Source organism: Lynx canadensis, chromosome A1, assembly GCF_007474595.2.
Source record: "Lynx canadensis isolate LIC74 chromosome A1, mLynCan4.pri.v2, whole genome shotgun sequence".
In the NCBI taxonomy this organism is placed as follows: domain Eukaryota; kingdom Metazoa; phylum Chordata; class Mammalia; order Carnivora; family Felidae; genus Lynx; species Lynx canadensis.
This window is the reverse complement of record NC_044303.2, coordinates 239,193,216-239,212,508: the sequence shown is the minus strand read 5'-3', so window position 1 is coordinate 239,212,508 and position 19,293 is coordinate 239,193,216. Positions and strand designations below refer to the sequence as shown.

Genomic DNA, 19,293 nt, shown 5'->3' with positions numbered 1-19,293 from the left:
TGGCCCTCCTAGCAAGGGCATGGCTCCCACAGGACTTTCCTTCCCACCCATGAGACGTATCCCACTGTCAGTTCCTTATAGGAGCTCTTGTGTCTAGGGTTAGCCCTCCTGCTGCTGGTGGGTGGTGGGATACTCACGTGTTGCGCGTGGGTGTCTGGTTAGGGACCCTTGAAAGCTAACCATTCTCCTGCAAGGTGAGGCTGTTGTTCATTCCCAGGGCCCCTCAAAGGTGAGTCCAGGGTGACCGAGCGGAGCCTGACACGGGGCTCGGTCGCACGAACCGTGAGATCATGACCGAGCAAATATCAACAGTCAGACGCTTAACTGACTGTGCCCCCCAGGTGCCCTTATTTTTAACTTTTTGAGGAGCCGCCGTACTGTTCACAGTGGCTGCACCAGCTTGCATTCCCACCAACAGTGCACGAGGGTTCCTTTTTATCCACATTCTCACCAACACTGGTTGTTTCTTCTGTTTTTGATTTTAGCCATTCTGAGGAGTGTGAGGTGCTGCCTCATTGTGGTTTTGATTTGCATTTCCTTGATGATGAGGAATGTTGAACATCTTTTCGTGTGTCTGTTGGTCATCTCTGTGTTTGGAGAAATATCTGTTCATGTCTTCTGCCCATTTTTTAGTTGGAAATTTTGTGTTTTGAGTATTGAGTCGTATTAGGTTCTTTTATGTATTTTGGATCACGAACCCTTTATTGGCTATGTCATTGGCACATATCTTCTCCCATTCTGTAGGTTGTCTTTTAGTTTTGTTGACTGTGTCCTTCCCCGTGCAGAAGCTTTTTCATTTTGGTGTAGTTTCTTTTTGCTATTTTATTATTGGTGTCTCAGAAGACGTCGCTGGAAAAAAGGAAAAAAGTTGCTATGGGCCGTAACAACTTTGGACAACAAAGTTCTATTCTGTTCTCCTGTTGCTTCCTTCTAACTTGTCATACGTTTCACTTCTACGTATGCCGTCAAGTCCACGATAACATCGTCCTTTTTGCTTTAAACGGTCAGCTGTACTTTGAGTAAGTTAAGCAGGAGCACAGATGTACTTGACATCAGTTCACATGCACCCACCTGCTCTCTCGGCTCCTTTGTGCGTGTCTTGATTTCTAGCTGCTCTTTACTCCTTTGCTTCCGTGGCTTTTTTAAAGCACTTCTTACGACGTAGATCCAGTGGCGGTGAATTGTGTCAACCATTTTTGAATGAAAATACTTTTAACCTGCCTTCATTTTTCAGGAGTGACTGAAATAAAAAAATACAATGGAGTCCCACCATCATAGAAATGGCCTTAAGAGATAAGAGGGTCAGACAAACATCATTGCTTTCCATTTCCAACCAGTAGTTATCGTTGATAAATAGAGGGCCAACAGTCTGTCAAGAATCCTCAAGAGATGTTCTGTGATACAACATGCCTGTTCACAGGGGGAAACACTAGCGTAAGTTGCACGAGCTTCTCGACTCGTCACACGAGACAAGCGCAGAAGCGCCCCATGCATCTGAGCACGCTGGACTAGCCCCCTTGTAGAAAGCTTTGCCTCCTTCCTTGCGGGGTGTCCTGCTCGGGCAGCGAAGCGAGCCTGTGGACCCGATGTCCGACGAACAGCGTCAAACAGATGGAAGTCAGCCCCGCAGCCGCTGTGACGGGTCGTGCCGTCATCCGGCTGAGGAACGTGTGTGTATTCTCGGGACCTGGGAGCGACCCCTTTGCAGCGGCACAGACGCTGAGGTAGGCAGCTCGGGACACGAGAACACCCTCCACAGCGCAGGCCCTCCATCCCATCGGATTTGTAGGTCTCACCCAGGCAGTCGTCGAGGCCCCTGGGTTCCCTCTCCGGTCCAGCTTTGCCTGCATCAGCTGCCAGACGGGTACGAACAAAATCCAGAGGATACACAAGACATGGGGATGTGGCCCCAGCGGCACCACCTGATGCCAGATGCCCTGCAAAGTAGCGCCGAACTGGGCTCTGTGGTCCACACCACCCGGGAAGACCCGCTTGTGTTTATCTTTGAAGGCGAAGTCGAGAGCCTGGGTGGGGAAGTATCTGACGACGTTGGCCGGTGACCACGCCGGGAGGACAGGACCCCCTGCTCCTTGGGGACACGAACCTCACAGCCTGTGATGCCCTTGCATCGCTGTCTGTGGCGATGTGCTTGCTGGCACCCTGCACCTGCGGCGGCAGCTTGACCCGCTCGACGGGCACTGTCGTGGTCTCGGAGATGGTCTCGGGCGCTGCACCCGCGAAGGACACCGTGGCTTCTGTCACGTTCCAAGGAAAGAGGAGGCAGGTGACTGGGGGAATGTGGTAGGAACCGGCTGGAACTCCGGGCCCCTGGGCTGCCTTCGTTTTTTGGAAAGGTATTTTCAGTAATTGTAGAGTCCCGGGTTGACACGCGTGTTTTCTTCAGCGTGTGGAAGCACACTGTTGCAGTACCTTCTGGCCTGTGCTGTTTCTGATGAGAAATTCACAGTTATTTCTGGTCCTGTTTCTCTGCCTAGAGTGTGTCCCTTTTCTCTGGCTGGTTTTAGAATTTTTTTAAAGCCATTGCTTCTTTAGCAATTCGTCGGTGACGTGCTGTAGCGTGGTTCCTCTTGTCTGTCCCGCTGGGTGCTTACCGAACTCCTTTACTTCGGGAGTCTCATCAAGTTTGCAAATGTGCAGCCAAGAAGCCTTTAAATATTTGGTCTGCCTCCTCTTTGGAGTCCAGCTGTGTGTGTATCAGACAGCTTGACGCTGTTCGATGGTGAGGAAGGTCTGTTTAGTTTTTCAGTTTTTCCCCCTTCCCATGCTTAGGTTTGGACCCTTTCTAATGTTACGTATCCGGGTTCACTGACTCTTTTTTGTATTTTCCAAACTGTTGTTAAGCTTATCCTGTGAATTTTCAATTTCAGATGTTCTATTTTTCATTTCTGGAAGTTCCATTGAGTTTTACAATCTTTTGCGTGTCCTGGAGAAAACCCCACGTGGCAAATAGATCTCTTTCTTCTATCTTTGTGCAGGCACACTTCTCCGTTTTGGGGGTACAACAGTTTATTCAACTACCTCCCTGTTAACAGACACCTGAGTTGTTTCTAGCCTTTAGCTGTGAAAACTTGGACTATAACGCGTGACCGCGAACATACGTTTTTCCATGTCTTAATTTGCCAGTGTGTTTTTGAGGTAGATCCTTGGACGGGAACTGTCGATTCAAACGATGGACGTGGGGACGCTTCTCCAGCGGCTGCCCGGCGCCTCCCCTCGGGTGGCAGGCTGCTGGTATCCTGCCGGCAAAGGCTGAGGAAACCTGTTTCTCTGTAGCTGTGCCAGCAGAGGACAGTGTCCGACCTGTGGAGTTCTGCCGGTCTGACGGGTGAGATGCTGTCCCTTGAGTGGGGGCCGTTTTCCTTTCTGTTTCCCTGATCGTGGAGAATAAGCGGCCTCGGGAGCAGGAGCTGTGGCTGTTCCGGGTCCCGGGCCGTGCTGTGCTTGCGGTGTTTCTGAGCTAAGGAGCAGCCCCCGCCGCGGATCACCGGGTCTCGGTGTATCGGAGACCCACTCTGCGGGGCTCGTCCAGTAAAAACAAGATCCTGTCGGTGGGCTGCCGGGTCCGGGAAGTTGGAAGCTGCAGTTGAGGCGCCACCTAGGTGCACGCCTTAGAGAGAACAGCTGCCGGAGGCAGTTTGGGGTAGGGGCCCAGCTCTGCGCATCTTCTCTGGGATCGAGTGGGTTTCTTCGCGTTATCTCAGAAAGTCAGGCGGCCACAGCCGGGGAGCCCGGAAGGTGGCCCCCGTTCTCAGGTGAGGCGTGGGCTCCCTGGCGCTCTCCTTCATGTGGTCAGCATAGTGCGCCCACGGCAGAGCGGTCAGGAAGGGTAAGGATCAGAGGCCCCCGGAGTAGTGCCTGGCACGGAGGAGTGGCCACGTTGCGTGGACCACCCCCGTCATCTTCGCTGGTTAGAACGCCCGTGTGCGAGGTGTCGGGTGGGCTGGGGTAAGAGAGGGGAGGGCCAGGCCCTGGGCTCTGAGTGAGTTCTCGTGGCTGCCGTAACTGGGTCCCACAGGTGGGCGGCTTAGCCGTCAGACATTTACTTCTCGCGGTGCTGGAGGCTGGGAGGCTGGGAGGCTGGGACGCGGGTGGGGGCAGAGCGGGTTCCTCCTGAGGCCTCTCTGCTTGGCCTGTATGTGCCGACTCTGTGTCCTCACCTGGCTGTCCCCACGCGTGTCTGTGTCCGGCTCTCGTCTTCCTAGGAGGACACGGGTCATCCTCTGTAGACCTGACGTCCAAACACAGTCACGTTCTAAGGGGTTAGGAGTCAGGGCTTCAACAGACGAACTTGCAGAAAACGATTCCTTCCATAGCAGCCCTCAGTTCTGTTGCAAATCCCCCCGGTGTGTCTCCGTAATTAATCCCTGTTGTTTTGAGGGTCGGAGGAAATGCCGGGGGCACATGAGGTCGTGGGAAGGGGGGAGATGCAGGCCAAGCCAGGACTGTGTGTCCCTCTGCATCCCTGACACTTGAGTGCACACTGGTCCCTGGAGATGCTCCCCAGCCTCTGTTGGAGGGGGCTGGTGTCGGAAAGGGGAGGTCCAGTGTCACCCCAGGAGGGTCTCAGGAGAAAGGGCGGTCCAGTGTCTTGCTAGGAGGTCTCAGGAGGAAGTTTGGCCTGTTCAGGTGTCGGGAGCTGGGTGGGGGGAGGGGTCCCTTGATTCCACTGCCCCCGGGGCAGCGCTGACGGTCCCCAGGGTTAGGCCTCATCAACGGCCCCATTTCCCGGTGGAAAATCAACAAGATTACAGGTTTCAGTCTTAGAACACACGAGCACTATTATTATCTTACAAAAAGCCAGGCTGGCCTTCCCACAACGCTTTTAATACGACTTAGTGTCAATATTGGGGTTTGCGGTTACCTCAGGAAACCCGTCTTGAACAAATAACGGATTCTATTCTCTGGAACACACGGGCCGCCAAACAACGTCTGAAAGCCGACTGGCTCATGGAAACAGCTTTTTTAGTGGCAGGAAGAAGTCAGCCGGAGGCTGTGCCTGATGCTTGATCGAGCTTCCTTGTCTCCCATGCTGACATTTCCCCGACTCCCAGCCTGGGCTCTGATTGCTGGTGTAATTGCCCCTTGGTCACGAGTGGTAATGACCGCTCTGGACCTCCCACGTGGTAAGCCCAGGCGCCAGGGCACCGGGCCTCCCGGGAGCACGGGCACGCTGCCACGGGCGAGGGGCACCGGCGGACCCTCGGAAACCACGCCAGGTGCACGCGTGGAGCAGGGCCTCGGAGGTGGTGCTCTTAACTTGAGGTTCGGCCCCAGGGCACCCGACATTCCTGTCCGCTGGTCTGGAAGGAAGAGACGCCACGTGAAGGCGCCGTCCTGAGAACAACACGCATCGATTCTGTTCAGTGCCCACAACTTACCCACGTTGGAGCGACTTGCACACAAGGAAACTGAAGCAAGAAGCCTCTGGGGCTGGGGGCCGGGCCACCGACGCCCCTTGAGCAGAGCTCGTGCCGCCTGCCACCCCCTAGTGTGTGAAGGGCTGGATGGTGGATACGCGAGGATCTGGAAGGAAGGAAGGAAGGAAGGGGGAACTGGTGATGTGCGAGTCCTCCCCAGGCAGGAGAGCAGGGCTAGGGGTGCCTCGGGAGGGCACAGGGTCCTGCCTCTCTAGAGACCAAGCCACCTAGAAGGGGTGGATATGCCTGTGGCTGCCGAGTCCCGGGGCTTCCCACAGGCGGGAGGCCCCAACATGGGCTGTGTCTCAGGTCCCGGAGCCGCAGGAGCTGGGCTGGACCGGAGCAGACGGAGCACCAGCGTGGTCAGCAGCGCCCCCATGCACCTGCAGACTCAGGGGCCAGTCAGGGAGGAGAAGGGTCCCCCAGCTGTGCCCACGTGGCACCATGGGTGGCTACGCACCTACAGCAGCAGTCACACCGAGAGGAAGAAACCACAGAAGCCAGGAAGGTGACAGCGCATCTGTGATGGGGGTAGAGAGTCGGGAACTCAGACGTGGCTTGTCCCAGACGTGGTGCCCGAGACCCGGGGTGAGGATAGGCAGGAGGGGCCGTGTGTCAGGCAAGCTGGGCCAGTGAGCGCTGGGTGCTTTGGTGGCGGCTGGGCAGGGGTCCCGTGCACGTCCCTGCCTGGCCCCTCCAGGGACTGACCCAGCTCAGAGTGGCCTTGGGGGCCCTCGGGGCGGGCAGTTTATGCCCATCTGCTTACTGCTGTTGGAGGGTTTTCCTTTCAAGCGACACGCCACGCAGGTAAACATCTGTAACCAGACTGAATTCAGCCCCGGGCTGCGGAGACGGGTTCTGGGCTTCAGACATGTCCACCGCTCATGACAACGCCCCGCCCCACCCCTGCAGCGCCCCAGACGTGGGCAAGCAGACCTCACGTGCAAAAGCAGGTTCCCACCGCTGAGGGCACCGAGGGCAGTGCTCTGGTGCCCTCCAAGGCATGTCATGAGAAAACAGGTCGCGGGGCATGCTGCTGCCCTGGGGAGGGGCCGTGGCTGCGGCCACCAAACTGTCCCCGCAGCCCCAAGGCTGGCCATGCTGGCATCTGTCCTGCGCTACAGGGCACTCGCTGTGGCGGTGTTCGTAGCAGTGAGGATCGGAGACGGCCGGAACGTCCAAGTGCAGGAGAGCGCCGGCGACGTCCAGATGCTGGAGGGAAGGACGGCTGTGGAAGGAGCAGGCAGCTGTCTCCTGAGAGTGAACCGAAGTGAAAACAGAAGGTGTTAACGCACCTAGTGTTCATCCAGTTACAGGGAAGCGAAACGTCTGGGGGAGCGGCCACGTGGGAGGTGAGGCAGGGCTGGCGGGCCGGGCCTCTGCGGGAGGTCCACACACGTAGAATCAGAGAGAAGGAAGCAGGCCGATGCTAGTGTGGACGTCGGCGAAGTGAGCTGTCCCCGGAGCGTCTACAGATTGCAAGGCTTAGAATAAGAGGAATCTGGTCCCTTGAGTCCTGGAGGCCAGAGTCCACGGCCACGGAGTGGGGAGTGGGCACGTTGGCTGCGGGGGCTCTGAGGGCAAACCCCTGGGGGCCTCCCTCCCGCTCCTGGGGCTGCTGGCATCCTAGGTGTCCCTGCTTGTGGCTGTGTCAACCCTTCTCTACCTGTCTCCACCAGGTGTCTGCGTGTCCCTCTTCCTCCCGCGAGGATGCCAGGGGCGGGGGGGTGGGGGGTCGGCCAGGGCACAGCCGGCTCCAGCGCGGTCCCATGTTACCAGACGAGGCCCTGCTCTGAGGTTCTTGGCAGACGTGGATTTGGGGGCCCCACTCCACCACTAACGGGTGTGGTGGGAGGCGGGGAGACTGAGCGAGAGAAGTGAATTGTCCCAGTGACACGGAGCATGGCACTGTGTCCTCAGTGGGATGGACTCAGAGGACCAGAGAAGATCTTTGTTTTAATGGTTTTATTGTCCAGCTTTTCACTCTGAAATCATTACTTACAAAATACGTTACAAAACGCGATGGAAGACAGAGTGGCCCACAGCGGCTCCCCGACGGCAGCGGCCGGGAGACCGGTCTCTGCAGCCTGCCCTGCCCTCCTTTTCCGGGCCGGGACCTGACCCAGGGCACAACCGCGTTCAGTGTCTCTTGGGTCTCCCCCGGGGGCGGAGCCTCGTCCTCCGCACGTTTGGGGGCATCGGCCATGGTGAGGTACGTGTCCCAGCCTGGGCCCGTCTGCTGTTCCCTGGCGGTCTTGCCGAAGCCCTGCCGGGCCCCACTTGGGAGCGTCGTGGCCAGGCGCTCGTTGTGTCATCCTGACCGCTCGGTGACCCGGCGTCTGCGGCTTCTCTACCGCAAAGTTACCACTTCCCGCTTCGGTACCTTGTGAGGACCTGCCTGCTGACTTAACGACCCTGGGGGTCCTGCCTACGGCACGATCGCTGGCCCTGGCGTTGGCCTCGGGTTCTACTGTCCCCAGCCCTCTGCCAAAGGAGGAGCTTGCCCCGCCTTCCCTCTGTTGTGGACTTGTGGGCACTTGTTTTGTTCAGTGGTGCCAGGGCTTGAACAGGTGTGTCCCCCGGATTCATGTGCCACAGCCCTGACTCTCGCTGTGATGGTCAGGAGGCGGGCCTTCCGGAGGCGCGTGGGTGGGACGGGGTTCCCGGGGTGGGCCCCAGGGTGGGATCGGCGCCCCCGTAGGAGAGAGGCCGGAGCGTGCGCTCCGCCCACGTGAGTGAGGGTGGCGCCTGGAGGCCCTGCTCTCAGAACCGTGAGGAACAAATGTGTCTGCAGACTCCCCAGTCTAAGGCACTTCCCTGTGGCAGCCGGAGCTGGGACGGGGGGCTCCGGGCCACTACCGGCATTGTCAGCTTTGCACGGACTGTGGCCAACCTGGCCTGTGGGAACCTTCGGGCCGGCTTGGGTCCTTCCCGCAGCCCTGCCGTCGGGGTGCGCCCTGGCCCTGCGGCTCTCACGTGGCCCAGCCTCCTGGCACTTCCTTGGTCTCAGCTCCGGAGCCAACCCCCCCCACCCCCACCCCGTGGCAGGTGGATGTTAGACCCCGGGCTGTCTGGGAACAGAGCTGAGGGCTACCCTGCACCACCCCCCAGGCACCCAGCCCATCCGTTCCCTGCAGCCTCTCTCTCTCTCTGCTGCTTCTGTCTCCCGAGGCGACACCCTCCTACCCCAGGGCCTCGCGCTCTGTGGGGACTTCGTTCAGAGCTCCACGGCCGCCACCCTGAGACCCTTTAATGAGCTTTGAAAAGGGCCCCTGGAGGGGCGCCTGGGTGGCGCAGTCGGTTAAGCATCCGACTTCAGTCAGGTCACGGTCTCGCGGTCCGTGAGTTCGAGCCCGGCGTCAGGCTCTGGGCTGATGGCTCAGAGCCTGGAGCCTGTTTCCGATTCTGTGTCTCCCTCTCTCTCTGCCCCTCCCCCGTTCATGCTCTGTCTCTCTCTGTCTGAAAAATAAATAAACGTTGAAAAAAAAAAAAAAAGAAAAGGGCCCCTGGAGGCTCATTTTGTGCTCCGCCCGCAAATGATGCAGCGGGTTCTGATTATCTGCTGCTTGCTCGGTTCGAGAACACGCACAAAGTAATTTCAGGCTTGCTAACTCCTGTCTCTCAGCGAGGAGAGATTTCCTAAGTAGGGCACAGTGTCCAGACGCAGGTCCCTCTGTGTTGCAGCGTACGGCCAAAATACTGGCTAAATACCTGTTAGCGTGGAGTGGGACCCCCAAACCCATGTCCGCCCGGCCTGGGCCTGCTGGGGGTTGGGGGTCAGGCATCCCTCCGCCTGTGGACGTCCCCACAGGCCTCAGAGCCACTGCTTAGGGCGAGGAGGGGCTGGGGTGGGAGGTGGGAGGCAGGGCCGAGGGGCACGGAGTTGGGGGCAGGTGCCCAGGAGGTGGGGTGCCGGCCCCCGGGGGCTCTGGCTGCGTGGAGAGAAGCTGGCCTCGGCGGTGGCGGGCCGGCGTGTGTGGGGGAGGCTAACTCCCCTCACCAGACAGGCAGTGGCCTTGCGTCTGCCCCGGGAGGGAGGCGCAGGGAAGGGGACGGGAGCAAGTGAGCGCACCTATGGCACAGCAGCCCCGGGGCCGGCTTCTTGCACACACCCCTGGCCTGCCGAGGCTGCGTCGCCGGGACCCATGGGGCAGCGGCAGCCCCTGGCCGTGGTCAGCAGGACAGCTCAGCTGGTAGTTTCGATCTATTTGCATCTCCAGCTAGAAAGTCGCGCGGAGCCGTCAGAAAGCTACTCACTGGATTAAAAGCCCACCCCTTCTACGTGCTGGAAACACCCTCCCAGGAGCCGGTGGCCTGCAGAGCGTCGTCCTGGGGCCGGGACCCACGCCCCCACCTGTCGGGCCCCTTGCTAGGGTTCAGCTCCCGTAAGGCTTCTGACAGCTGCCCGGGCACGGTGAGGGAGCAGAGGGAGTGGAAGAGGCCCGTCCTCCCCTGCGGTGCGTCCCCCTCGGCGCACAGACCCCAGAGCCCCCCCCCCCCCCCCCCCCCCCCCCCCCGCGGCCGGAAGAGTTAGTTTGCCGCCTTCTGGAATGGATCTGTAGGTGACTATCACCTTTTCCTTCTCAGCTTTTAAAATGATCATTTTGTGTATAATAGAACTTTTTAGAATCTTCGATTGAAGTTTCTTGTGTGAAAAAGGCTTAACGGATATCCGAATGTTTAATAGCTGGTGGATTGTAACCCGCCTTTGAATGCGTTTGTCGAAAAGCCTCTCCAAATATTAGCCTTTGATCCAGACGGGGAAGGAGCGTGCAGTGAGGCCCCAGGGCGGAGGCGTTCTGGTTTGAACCCGACGAAGCGTCTGCCGGACCTTCATCCACACGACTGATAACTTGAAGAGAGAGGAATTTAGCTCCTGGAATAAGTAAAATTATTTAGATTCTAGACAAATACATTTAGTGCATAAGTCAATACTGGCTGGGTTTTTAAAGTTCAGTTCTAGAAACAGAAGTCCTTTGCATTCTGTTTGGAAAAGCCAGGCTTCTAAGCAAATAGCGTTTGTGCTATTTTTTCCCATGCCTTCTGTTCACCCTGTGTGCTTGGAGGGACACCTGAGGCAGCCGTCCCCAGGGGGGCAGCCTTCCTGGAAAACGCCACCCCCTCGAGAGCAGGGGCCTGCTCAGGGCAGAAGTTCCCAGTGTCATGAGGGTCCCGTGGTAGTCTAAGCCCCTCGGGGAGAGCAGGGGGAAGCCGGGAGGAACAGGAGGGATGTCTTTGGTCCCTCGTACGTTGCTGGAAGACTGGAGCCTGGGGAGACTCAGAGTCTGAGTTTCTGAGCAAGTTCCCCTGGGTGTCAGACTCACGGCTTTGTAACAGACCAAGTGAAGCCACAAGAAAGGGACTCTGCCCTTTCTGGGCTATGCCGCAGCCAGCGCGGGGTGGATGGCCGTGGGGGCATTGCCGTCCCCGCGTGACTTCCTGTGGGGTGCCCAGGATGTGCACCACGGCTAGCCAGCCTCCGCTGCGATCTTGGCTCTGGCGGTGGCTGTGGGAGGCTGGCTGGGCGCCAGGGCAGGGGTGGTGGGGAGGCCTGCCCCTAGGCCAGCTCCCGTGTCCCCTGCACAGACCTGCCGTTCCCGGGGGCCTCTGTGAGTGACCCCGGGTCCTCTAGTTGGGTGGAGGTGACAGATCCTACCAAGGATCCTGACTGACACAGCGTCCTACACTCGCTTAGGAGTCTGAGGTTCTGGCTTCCCTCCCCGGAGACACAGGTACCGGTCGACACCAGGCTGCATTTCTATGTGACTGAACGGTTCTCTAACATCAGCAGCCTCTGCTCTGCTCTGCACCCATTCCCCTCACCTGTCGACCCCTGGCCAGTGCGTGCAGGTGTCTGTGACCTGTGGCCCCAGGGCCCTTGATTCCTGCTGCAGACAGCGGTGCATATTCCTACACTAAAGGCTGGGAGGCCTTCTGCCCAGGGAAACGGGGGTAACTCAGCACCACCCCCCCAGTCCACCGGGGCTCCGTTGCCTTTCTGTCGTGTACCCGGACAACGAGGGCAGTCTGCTGTCCTCAAATCCCCCTCTTGGCCACCCCCACCCCTCGGGACCCAGTCCCTTCTCAGACTTGCCTGCCCTGGGCCTTCCCCTTCCCAACCTGCCAGCTTGGGCCGAGGGGCGGAGTGGGGCCTGGGGTGATCAAGTGGTTGCCCGCCCTGCGGAGGGGGTGCAGGGCCCCGAGTCTTCAACCTGACCTGAAAATTCGTGTCTCCCTCTCTCCTTCTCCCCGCCCCTTCCTCCTGCCTCGCCACCCCTTCCCCTGCTCTGTCTCTGTGTCTCTCCATCTCTCTCTGTCTCTGATCCTCTCTCGCTCTCTCGCTCTCACGTGCACACACCTGAAGCACATGTTCCACACAGTGGAACTTGCCCTGTTCTCAGGTGCACTGACTCGTATTTTCTGTTTTGTTAAAATGAAGAATGAAGCCAGACTCACTAAATTGAAATATTCTGCCGTTTCCATTCTGTGTAAGGACACCAAAAAGGCAGTTGAAAGAAGGCCATGGCTCTCGAGCTTGGATGAGGGGACTGCTCCCCCGCCCAGCCAACTCCGCACCGGGAAGCTGGGTGGGGGGGAGTCCAGGCAACCCCCCGCCCCCACCTGCAGACACAGGTGGGGGAGCCGCTGGCTTTTTTTTGTTTTCCCAGCCCTGGGGTGAGCCTTCTCTGTGCAGTCAGGTGGGCTGGGTTTTAGGACCCTGCTCTGCGGGGCGGGCGGGTGCCCCAGGCTTTGCGCTGCGGTTGTGACCCAGGGGTCTTTGGGAAGAAGAGGGCAGCGGGCAGTGTCTTCCATGGGGACAGCGGCGCACAGGACTTACTAATTAGCTGTATCTCAAAAAAGGCAACCTCTTTTTCTGCTGTCAGTGATCAGGAAGCAGGTAAAAGCCGCGAACTTTGGCTGGTCAGATGCGTCTACAGAGATTAAAGCGGGATTGTGGAATAAATACAAGAAAAGCCAAACACGGAGAATCCATTTACTCCGTAAATCACCTATTTCACGGATACAGAAACTTTATTAAAATGCTTCTCTCAAAGGAAAAATCACATGGCTTTTCTGGGCTTTAACAGCCAGACTTTGTGTCTAAAGGTCACTTGGTGAAGAGCATAAATCCGATGGTAAAGTGCAGCGTGGACACAGGGACTGAGACCTGCGTAGACAGGATATGGGGCAGGGGCAGGCTCTTCCCTCCCAGGGAGCTTGCTTTCTGCAGGAGGTTAGTGTGGGGAGAGAACATGGCTTCAGGGTTTGGAGGTTAATTTCACTTGTATTAAAGAGTGCCATGTCCTCGAAGAATAAATGCTAAATATAGCATTCCTGTCAAGTCCCACAGCAGGGATTTGAGATTGGACCAGAACGACAGACTTTTAGGTGTAATACAGGACCTTTCACTCATTCATACTCCCGTCCAGCACCTATGCTCCCATCCATCCACCGACCTGCTCATCCGTCCAAGTACTCCTCCATCCATCCATCACCTATCCATCCAACCATTCACCATCCATCCACCCATCCAACCATGCACCTTCCATCCATCCACCACCATCCATCTATCCATCCACCATCCATCCATCCATCTATCCACCTACCTGCTCATCCATCCAAGTACTCTTCCATCCATCCATCATCCATTCATCCAATAATTCACCCATCCAACCACCCATGCACCCACTATCCATCTACCATCCATCTATCCACCATCCATCCATCCATCCATTGTCCATCCATTCACCCATCATCCATCCATCCATCCATCCACCCATCCATCCATCCATCCATCCATCTACCTGCTCATCCATCCAAGTACTCCTCCATCCATCCATCACCTATCCATCCAACCATTCACCATCCATCCACCCATCCAACCATCTACCTTCCATCCATCCATCCACCATCCATCTATCCATCCACCACCCATCCATCCATCTATCCACCTACCTGCTCATCCCTCCAAGTACTCCTCCATCCGTCATCATTCATCCATCCAACCATTCACCCATCCATCCATCCATCCACCCACCCAACTAACCATCCATCCATCCATCCATCGTCCATCCATTCATCCACCATCCATCCCCCCATCCATCCATCATCCATCCATCTACCATCCATCCACCCATCCAACCATCCATCCATCATCCATCCATCTTCCGTCCATTCATCCATCATCCATCCATCCACCCATCCACCCATCCATCCATCATCCAACTATCCATCCATCCATTGTCCGTCCATTCACCCATCATCCATCCATCCATCCATTCACCTACCTGCTCATCCACCCAAGTACTCCTCCATCCATCCATCATCCATCCATCCAACCATTCACCCATCCATCCATCCACCATCCATCCACCCATCCAACCAACCATCCATCCATCCATTGTCCGTCCGTTCACCCATCATCCATCCATCCATCCATTCACCTACCTGCTCATCCATCCAAGTACTCCTCCATCCATCCATCATCCATCCATCCATCCATCCAACCAACCATCCATCCATCCGTCTGTCCATTCATCCACCATCCATCCATCCATCCATCCATTCACTATCCAACAACCCAACCACCTGCCCATCAATCACCCATCTGCATATTCATCTATCCATTCCTCCATCATCTATCCATTCATCATCCACCCACCCACCCACCCTCCCATCCATTCCTTTACTCCTTCTTCCTTCCTTTCTCCCCTTCTTCCACCTATCCTTCTGTTCATCCATCTACCCATTCACCAAATCCCCGCCTATCCGTTCATCCACCCGTTCATGTAAATGCCCACCCATTAACTCATTTTTGTGTAAATATATATTAAGTGCCACTATGAACCATGCACGGGGCCTATTCAAGACATTGGCAGAAATGATAAGACCGACTCCTCAGTCCTTGCTCCCAGGGGAGCTCCCAGCCCACTGAAGCGAGAGACAGCACTCCCCTTCCATGGGGCGCCTGCTGGGGCCAGCTGGGGAGAGTGGAGGGGTTTAAGAAGCAGTACCAGGGCTGAGCCCAGGAGCAGGGGTTAGAGCAGACTTCTAGAGGTGATGTCCAAGAGAAGCAGGGATGGTGTGAGGGTTCGGTGGTTAGAAAGTGGGGGATGGGAGTGGAAAGGAGATTGTTCTAGACAGAGGGACAGGCAGAGGAGAAGACCGGCGAGGTGGACCCCAGCATGTGGTGACAGGGAACCCGAGTTCCCATGCTGGGCAAACCCACCACCTATTCTAGTTCCCTGGGGCTGCTGTCACAGAACAGCCAGGGCCGGGTGGCCTAAAACAACAGAAACATACTCTCTCACTGTCCTAGAGTCCAAGTTTGAAGGCAAGCTATTGGCAGGGCTGTCCCTTCCCCAGGGCCCTGAGAGAGAGTTCCTCTATCCCATGTTCCTCTCCTGGCTTCTGGTAGTGACCTCTGGTCTCGGGCCACATCGCTCCATACTGTCCCTTTGTGGTCACATGGCCTTCTCCCTGCGCGTCTGCATCTCCGTCTCTCTCCTCCCCCTGCAGGGTCACCAGACACGGTGGGTTACACGGACCTCCTTCCTATGACCTCAAGTTAACTAGTTACGTCCCGTTAAATGTCTTTCCCACGTAGGACACCACTTCACATGTGCAATGACACCCACTTGTGCTGTCGAGTGCGTGGGGCCACGGAAACGCTCATGGGCTCAAATGTCCTCCAGAACCACCCCAGCGTAACAGTAATTACATCTCCAAACAAGGTCCTGCTCTGACATGCTGGGGGGGCCACGAGTTCACCTCCGATACCACCCCCGAGGTCACTGCCATCTGCCACAGGTCCTCTCCTGCTAAGCTGGACCGCGCCCACCCCCGGGCTGACCGGCATTTCCGCTGGTCCCCTTGTGCATTCGTAAGCACTCGCACGTGCTCCTGACAGATGTGCACACGCTTGGGGGGGCACATAGTTGGGGGTGGAATTGTGGCATTTGGGGGGGGCACGTCATCCCCGGTTGGGACTCCTGAGCAGCAGAGCCCGACGCGGGGGTGCGCCCGATTCGGAAGGGGGGCACCCTCAGGAGAAAGCGAGGGGGAGGGGTGGCCAAGAACAGGTCTGGTTTCAGGTGCAGTGGAGCCCGGCCCGACCCTCGGGGGGTCCGGAGCACACTTGTGCCTCAGGTGGGGTGCCCGGCTTGTGTACACTCGGCTCAGCCGGGGCTTGGCAACCGGCCACTCCCGGGCGGGCCTTGAATGCCAGGCATCTCTGGGCGAGGCAGTCCCTGGGGTGCTCCGGACCTAAACTGCTAGGCTGCAGCCCGGGCAGGTGGGGAATGGTCACACGTGGTGGCGGAAGAGATACCGCACGTGGGGTGGGGCCCCGGAGCACCCAAAACTGGGCTTGCGACGGTACGTCCAACTTTGTAGGCCGTGCGAACGCTTTCCCGAGTAGATGTGTTCATTTGCTTTCCTGCCCGAAATGTACGGGGCTCCCTAACCCCTGCCTGCTCACTGGCACGGGGCGGGGGGCGGACTTCTCAAATTTCGCCGGTGGGGCAGGTGACGGGTGCTGTCACGTCGTGGTCTGCCTCGCACATCCTCGCCTCCTTAGAAGCCTGAGTACCTTTCCGTAGGCACATCGGCCACGGGGACACGCGTCCTCTGCTCTGCACCTGCCCGTCTCCCTGCTGGGTTTTTGTGACGTTGTAACTCATAACTTACACACATACTTGTATACGTTCGGTTTTCATCCAGGGCTCCTGGCTCACAGCCCCCAAGACTCTTGGAGTTTCCCGAGAGAAGAGTCATGGGAGCACCTTGTGTTACAGCATCTGGTCTCTGGTCCTCGGCTCCTGAATCACTTGCAGCCACCAGGGTGAAGCGTGTGTCTTACCCGCAGCCCTTTTCCAGCCCCGCTGGGCTTACTCGACGAGGGCACCGTGGGAAACCCCGAAGGAGCACTGGTTGCCAGAGGACCCCCCCCCGAATTGAGGGTTGGAAGATTCAGCCCCACCCCTGGTTTCTGGGGGAGCCTCGGCCGGGGCTGCATCAGCGACCAGTGGCCGTGACTCAGTCCACCACAGTGCGTGGTGAAGCCTCCTAAAACCCGGAAGGACGGGGTTCAGGGGGCATCCCGGCTGGCGGGCCGGACCGCTCCGTGCAGCACCGTGCTGGGCCCGAATCCCGGAAATCCTTTGGCTGGGGACGTCGCCCCGTGTATGTCTTCCTCTGGCTGTTGACCCGTCACCTTTGGCACCCTTGGTAACCAACCGGTGCTCTCTGGTTTTCTGAGATCTGTGAGCCACTCGAGCAAATGCACTGAACCTGAAGACGGGGCTGCGGGAACCTCTGACTTGCGGCCATTCGGGCAGAAGCGCAGGCGACAGCCCGCACTTGTGGCTCACCCAGAGCGGAAGTGGACGTCTTGCGGGACCGAGCCCTGAGCCTGTGGGATCTGGCGGATGGTGTCAGGGGTAGCCAAACCTCCAGACAGCCCGCCGGGGTCACACAGAACTGCCCGGCGTGGGGAAAACCCCCGCGTGTCAGAACTGGACTCGGAGTCAACACTGACCACTGACCGGCAACGTCCCGTTTTTATTGACTTGTAGGAGTCCTTTATATATTCGAGGGATAAGCCCCTCGTCGCCTCCGTACGTGGCTCAGCTCTGGGAAGCACACGGCTGTCTGTCCGCGGACTGCCTAGGCAGGACCCCAGCCCGGACACTTGGGGCCAGGACACCAGCGAAACTCCCGTCATAACCCGAGGGCTGTGGAGACCGGGTCTCTCAGCAGCTCTGGGGAGGCGTGGCTCTGTGAAGGCAGCTCCCGGCCCCGTCCAGAAAGGCACTGCACACGCTTGGCTTTCTGGGGATCTCTGCTGATTGCTGCAGACCGGGCGTGAGAGCGCGTGGGCGTGCACACGCGTGCTCACGTGTGATGTGTGCAGCGTGCGTGCTGTGTGTGTCCACGCACACGTGCCGTGGGGGGGCACGTACGACGAGGGCAGCCCACGTGTCTGCAGCTTCACGTGTGTGGCGTGTGCAGCACGCACAGTGTGTGTACGTGCGTGTCCCCGCGCGTCCAGGGACGCGGACAACCTGGCCCCCAGGAGTTTTGGACGTCCTTCCCACCCCAAGACCTCTGGCCCCACAGCTCTCCCAGGTATGTGGCGCCCAGAGGCCTCCCCGTGGGGGACCGTGGCCACCGGCGCCTGGGGGAGGGTACGGCAGGAACAGAACAGGCCAGGGTCCTGCCTGAGCCGCCGGAGGCCACGGACACGGAGTCAGAGTGGGCCTTGCCGGCTCCCGAGGCACCTTGGTGACTGGTGCCTCGGGAGGCAAAACCACGCTAGGGCCCACGTGGCTCATCCCCTTGGGGCAGGGTTTCTGTCCCACTGGGGTCCGTTGTGATGGCTCGTCTTCACCCTCGACACGCAGAGGCTGGCAGAGGTGGAGACACCTGGGGGCCCGGGAAAGTGGGCTGCAGCCGTGCAGCAGACAGGACCCCGGGGAAGCAGCGCCGGAAGCTCCGGATGGTCGAGGCCTGGGTCAGCAGCACGCGGCTGGGGCCGTGGAACTGACAGGAAGACTCTCTGTGCGTGTCCCACGGTCCCTGAAGGAAGCTAGGTGTCCTTTGGGGAGGGCGATCTGGGGCAAGCATGGCCACATGGGTGGGGGCAGGAGGGCCCCGATGTGGGTCTGCCTGCGGGATCCGCCAGCTGGGGGCAGGGCCGGGGGCCTTGTAGGAGTGACCGGTGTCCTGGGAGGTGGGTCACAGCCTGGCGGGAGGGACCAGCTGAGGGGCAGAGCTGACTGGCATCTAGAGGGACCCTCTGGCCACAGACTGGACGAGAGATTCTCAGGGACCAAGGGCAGAGAGCCACACAGGACTCTGGTGTCCTGTCCCCCACAGAAGGGCTTGGGTTGGGGGTGTGGTGGTCTGACTGCAGGGCTGGAGTCTGGACAGGTGGGGAGCCTGCAGGGGAGCGGACGAGCGCACGAGGGCCCCGGAGAGTCGAGCCAGGGTGGGGCTGAGCCAGTGGGCACCAGGGACACCCGTAGGTGTGGGCGGGGGGGTCAGGTTAAGGCCTGCTCCCCAGAGGCCCAGCTGTGCTCCCTGTGGGTGAGGGAGGAGCTGGGTTAGAAGAACTGACTCAGGAGTGAGAGCCTCAGGCACAAGGTGGGTGAGGCCATCACTCCAACCAAGAAAAGGTAGCCACAGAGCTACGGTGGTTTTTCCCACACGGATTTATTGTTGGTGATGCGTCACACAAGATGCCGACCACGGACACAGACAGACAGATGCGACACCCGTTATCTACGCAGAGTACTCAGCTCCTCAGAAGGAGGTAGACCCGGTTCCTGTTGGCCACGACCCCCGACAGTCCACGAGCTGGTTTCCCTGCGCCGGGAGCTCCTCGGCCCCGGGCACCAGGGTCCCCTCGCTGGGCCACCACGCGGCAGGGTTCTGACTTCCGGCAGCTGCTTCCCTCCAGGCGACGCGGGCCGCAGTCTGCACCGGCGTGGCTGATATTCCTTAACCGACAACTGGAACGTTGGCAAGCAGATGTTCAGAAACCAACCCTGCGTTCTGAGAACTGGCTTTGATTCACAGGGAAAAAGGATTTAAAACAGCCATTCCCTAACATAAACGGTGTTGTTACTGATGCGACGTGTGCCTGGGAGAAATCGAGTCCCGGGGGCCTTCCTCTCCAGGGCCCAGGTCTCCAGGCCGCCTGCCACGGGCACGCTGTGTGGTCAGGGCCCGCCAGGTGGGCACGCGCTCCACACGTGAGGAGCACGCCTTCTCCCACGGCCGGGGGTCCACGTGAGGTGGCCACGGCTGACTGGGGTTCACTCGGACTCCCCGGAGTTTTATTTCTCTTGGC

The 19,293-nt window shown here is 58.6% G+C and overlaps 1 protein-coding gene across 1 annotated transcript; it reads right to left on the bottom strand.

Moving 5' to 3' along the window:
* Positions 1-1,429: 1,429 nt before the first annotated feature.
* LOC115524965 (ADP/ATP translocase 2-like) lies at positions 1,430-7,644 on the bottom strand. Its single transcript, XM_030331832.1, is given in 11 exon segments — positions 1,430-1,604; positions 1,606-1,761; positions 1,763-1,952; positions 1,955-2,056; positions 2,059-2,127; positions 2,130-2,288; positions 5,142-5,321; positions 5,685-5,821; positions 6,205-6,281; positions 6,561-6,650; positions 7,561-7,644. Coding segments are annotated over 11 exon segments (1,419 nt in total).
* Positions 7,645-19,293: the final 11,649 nt, after the last annotated feature.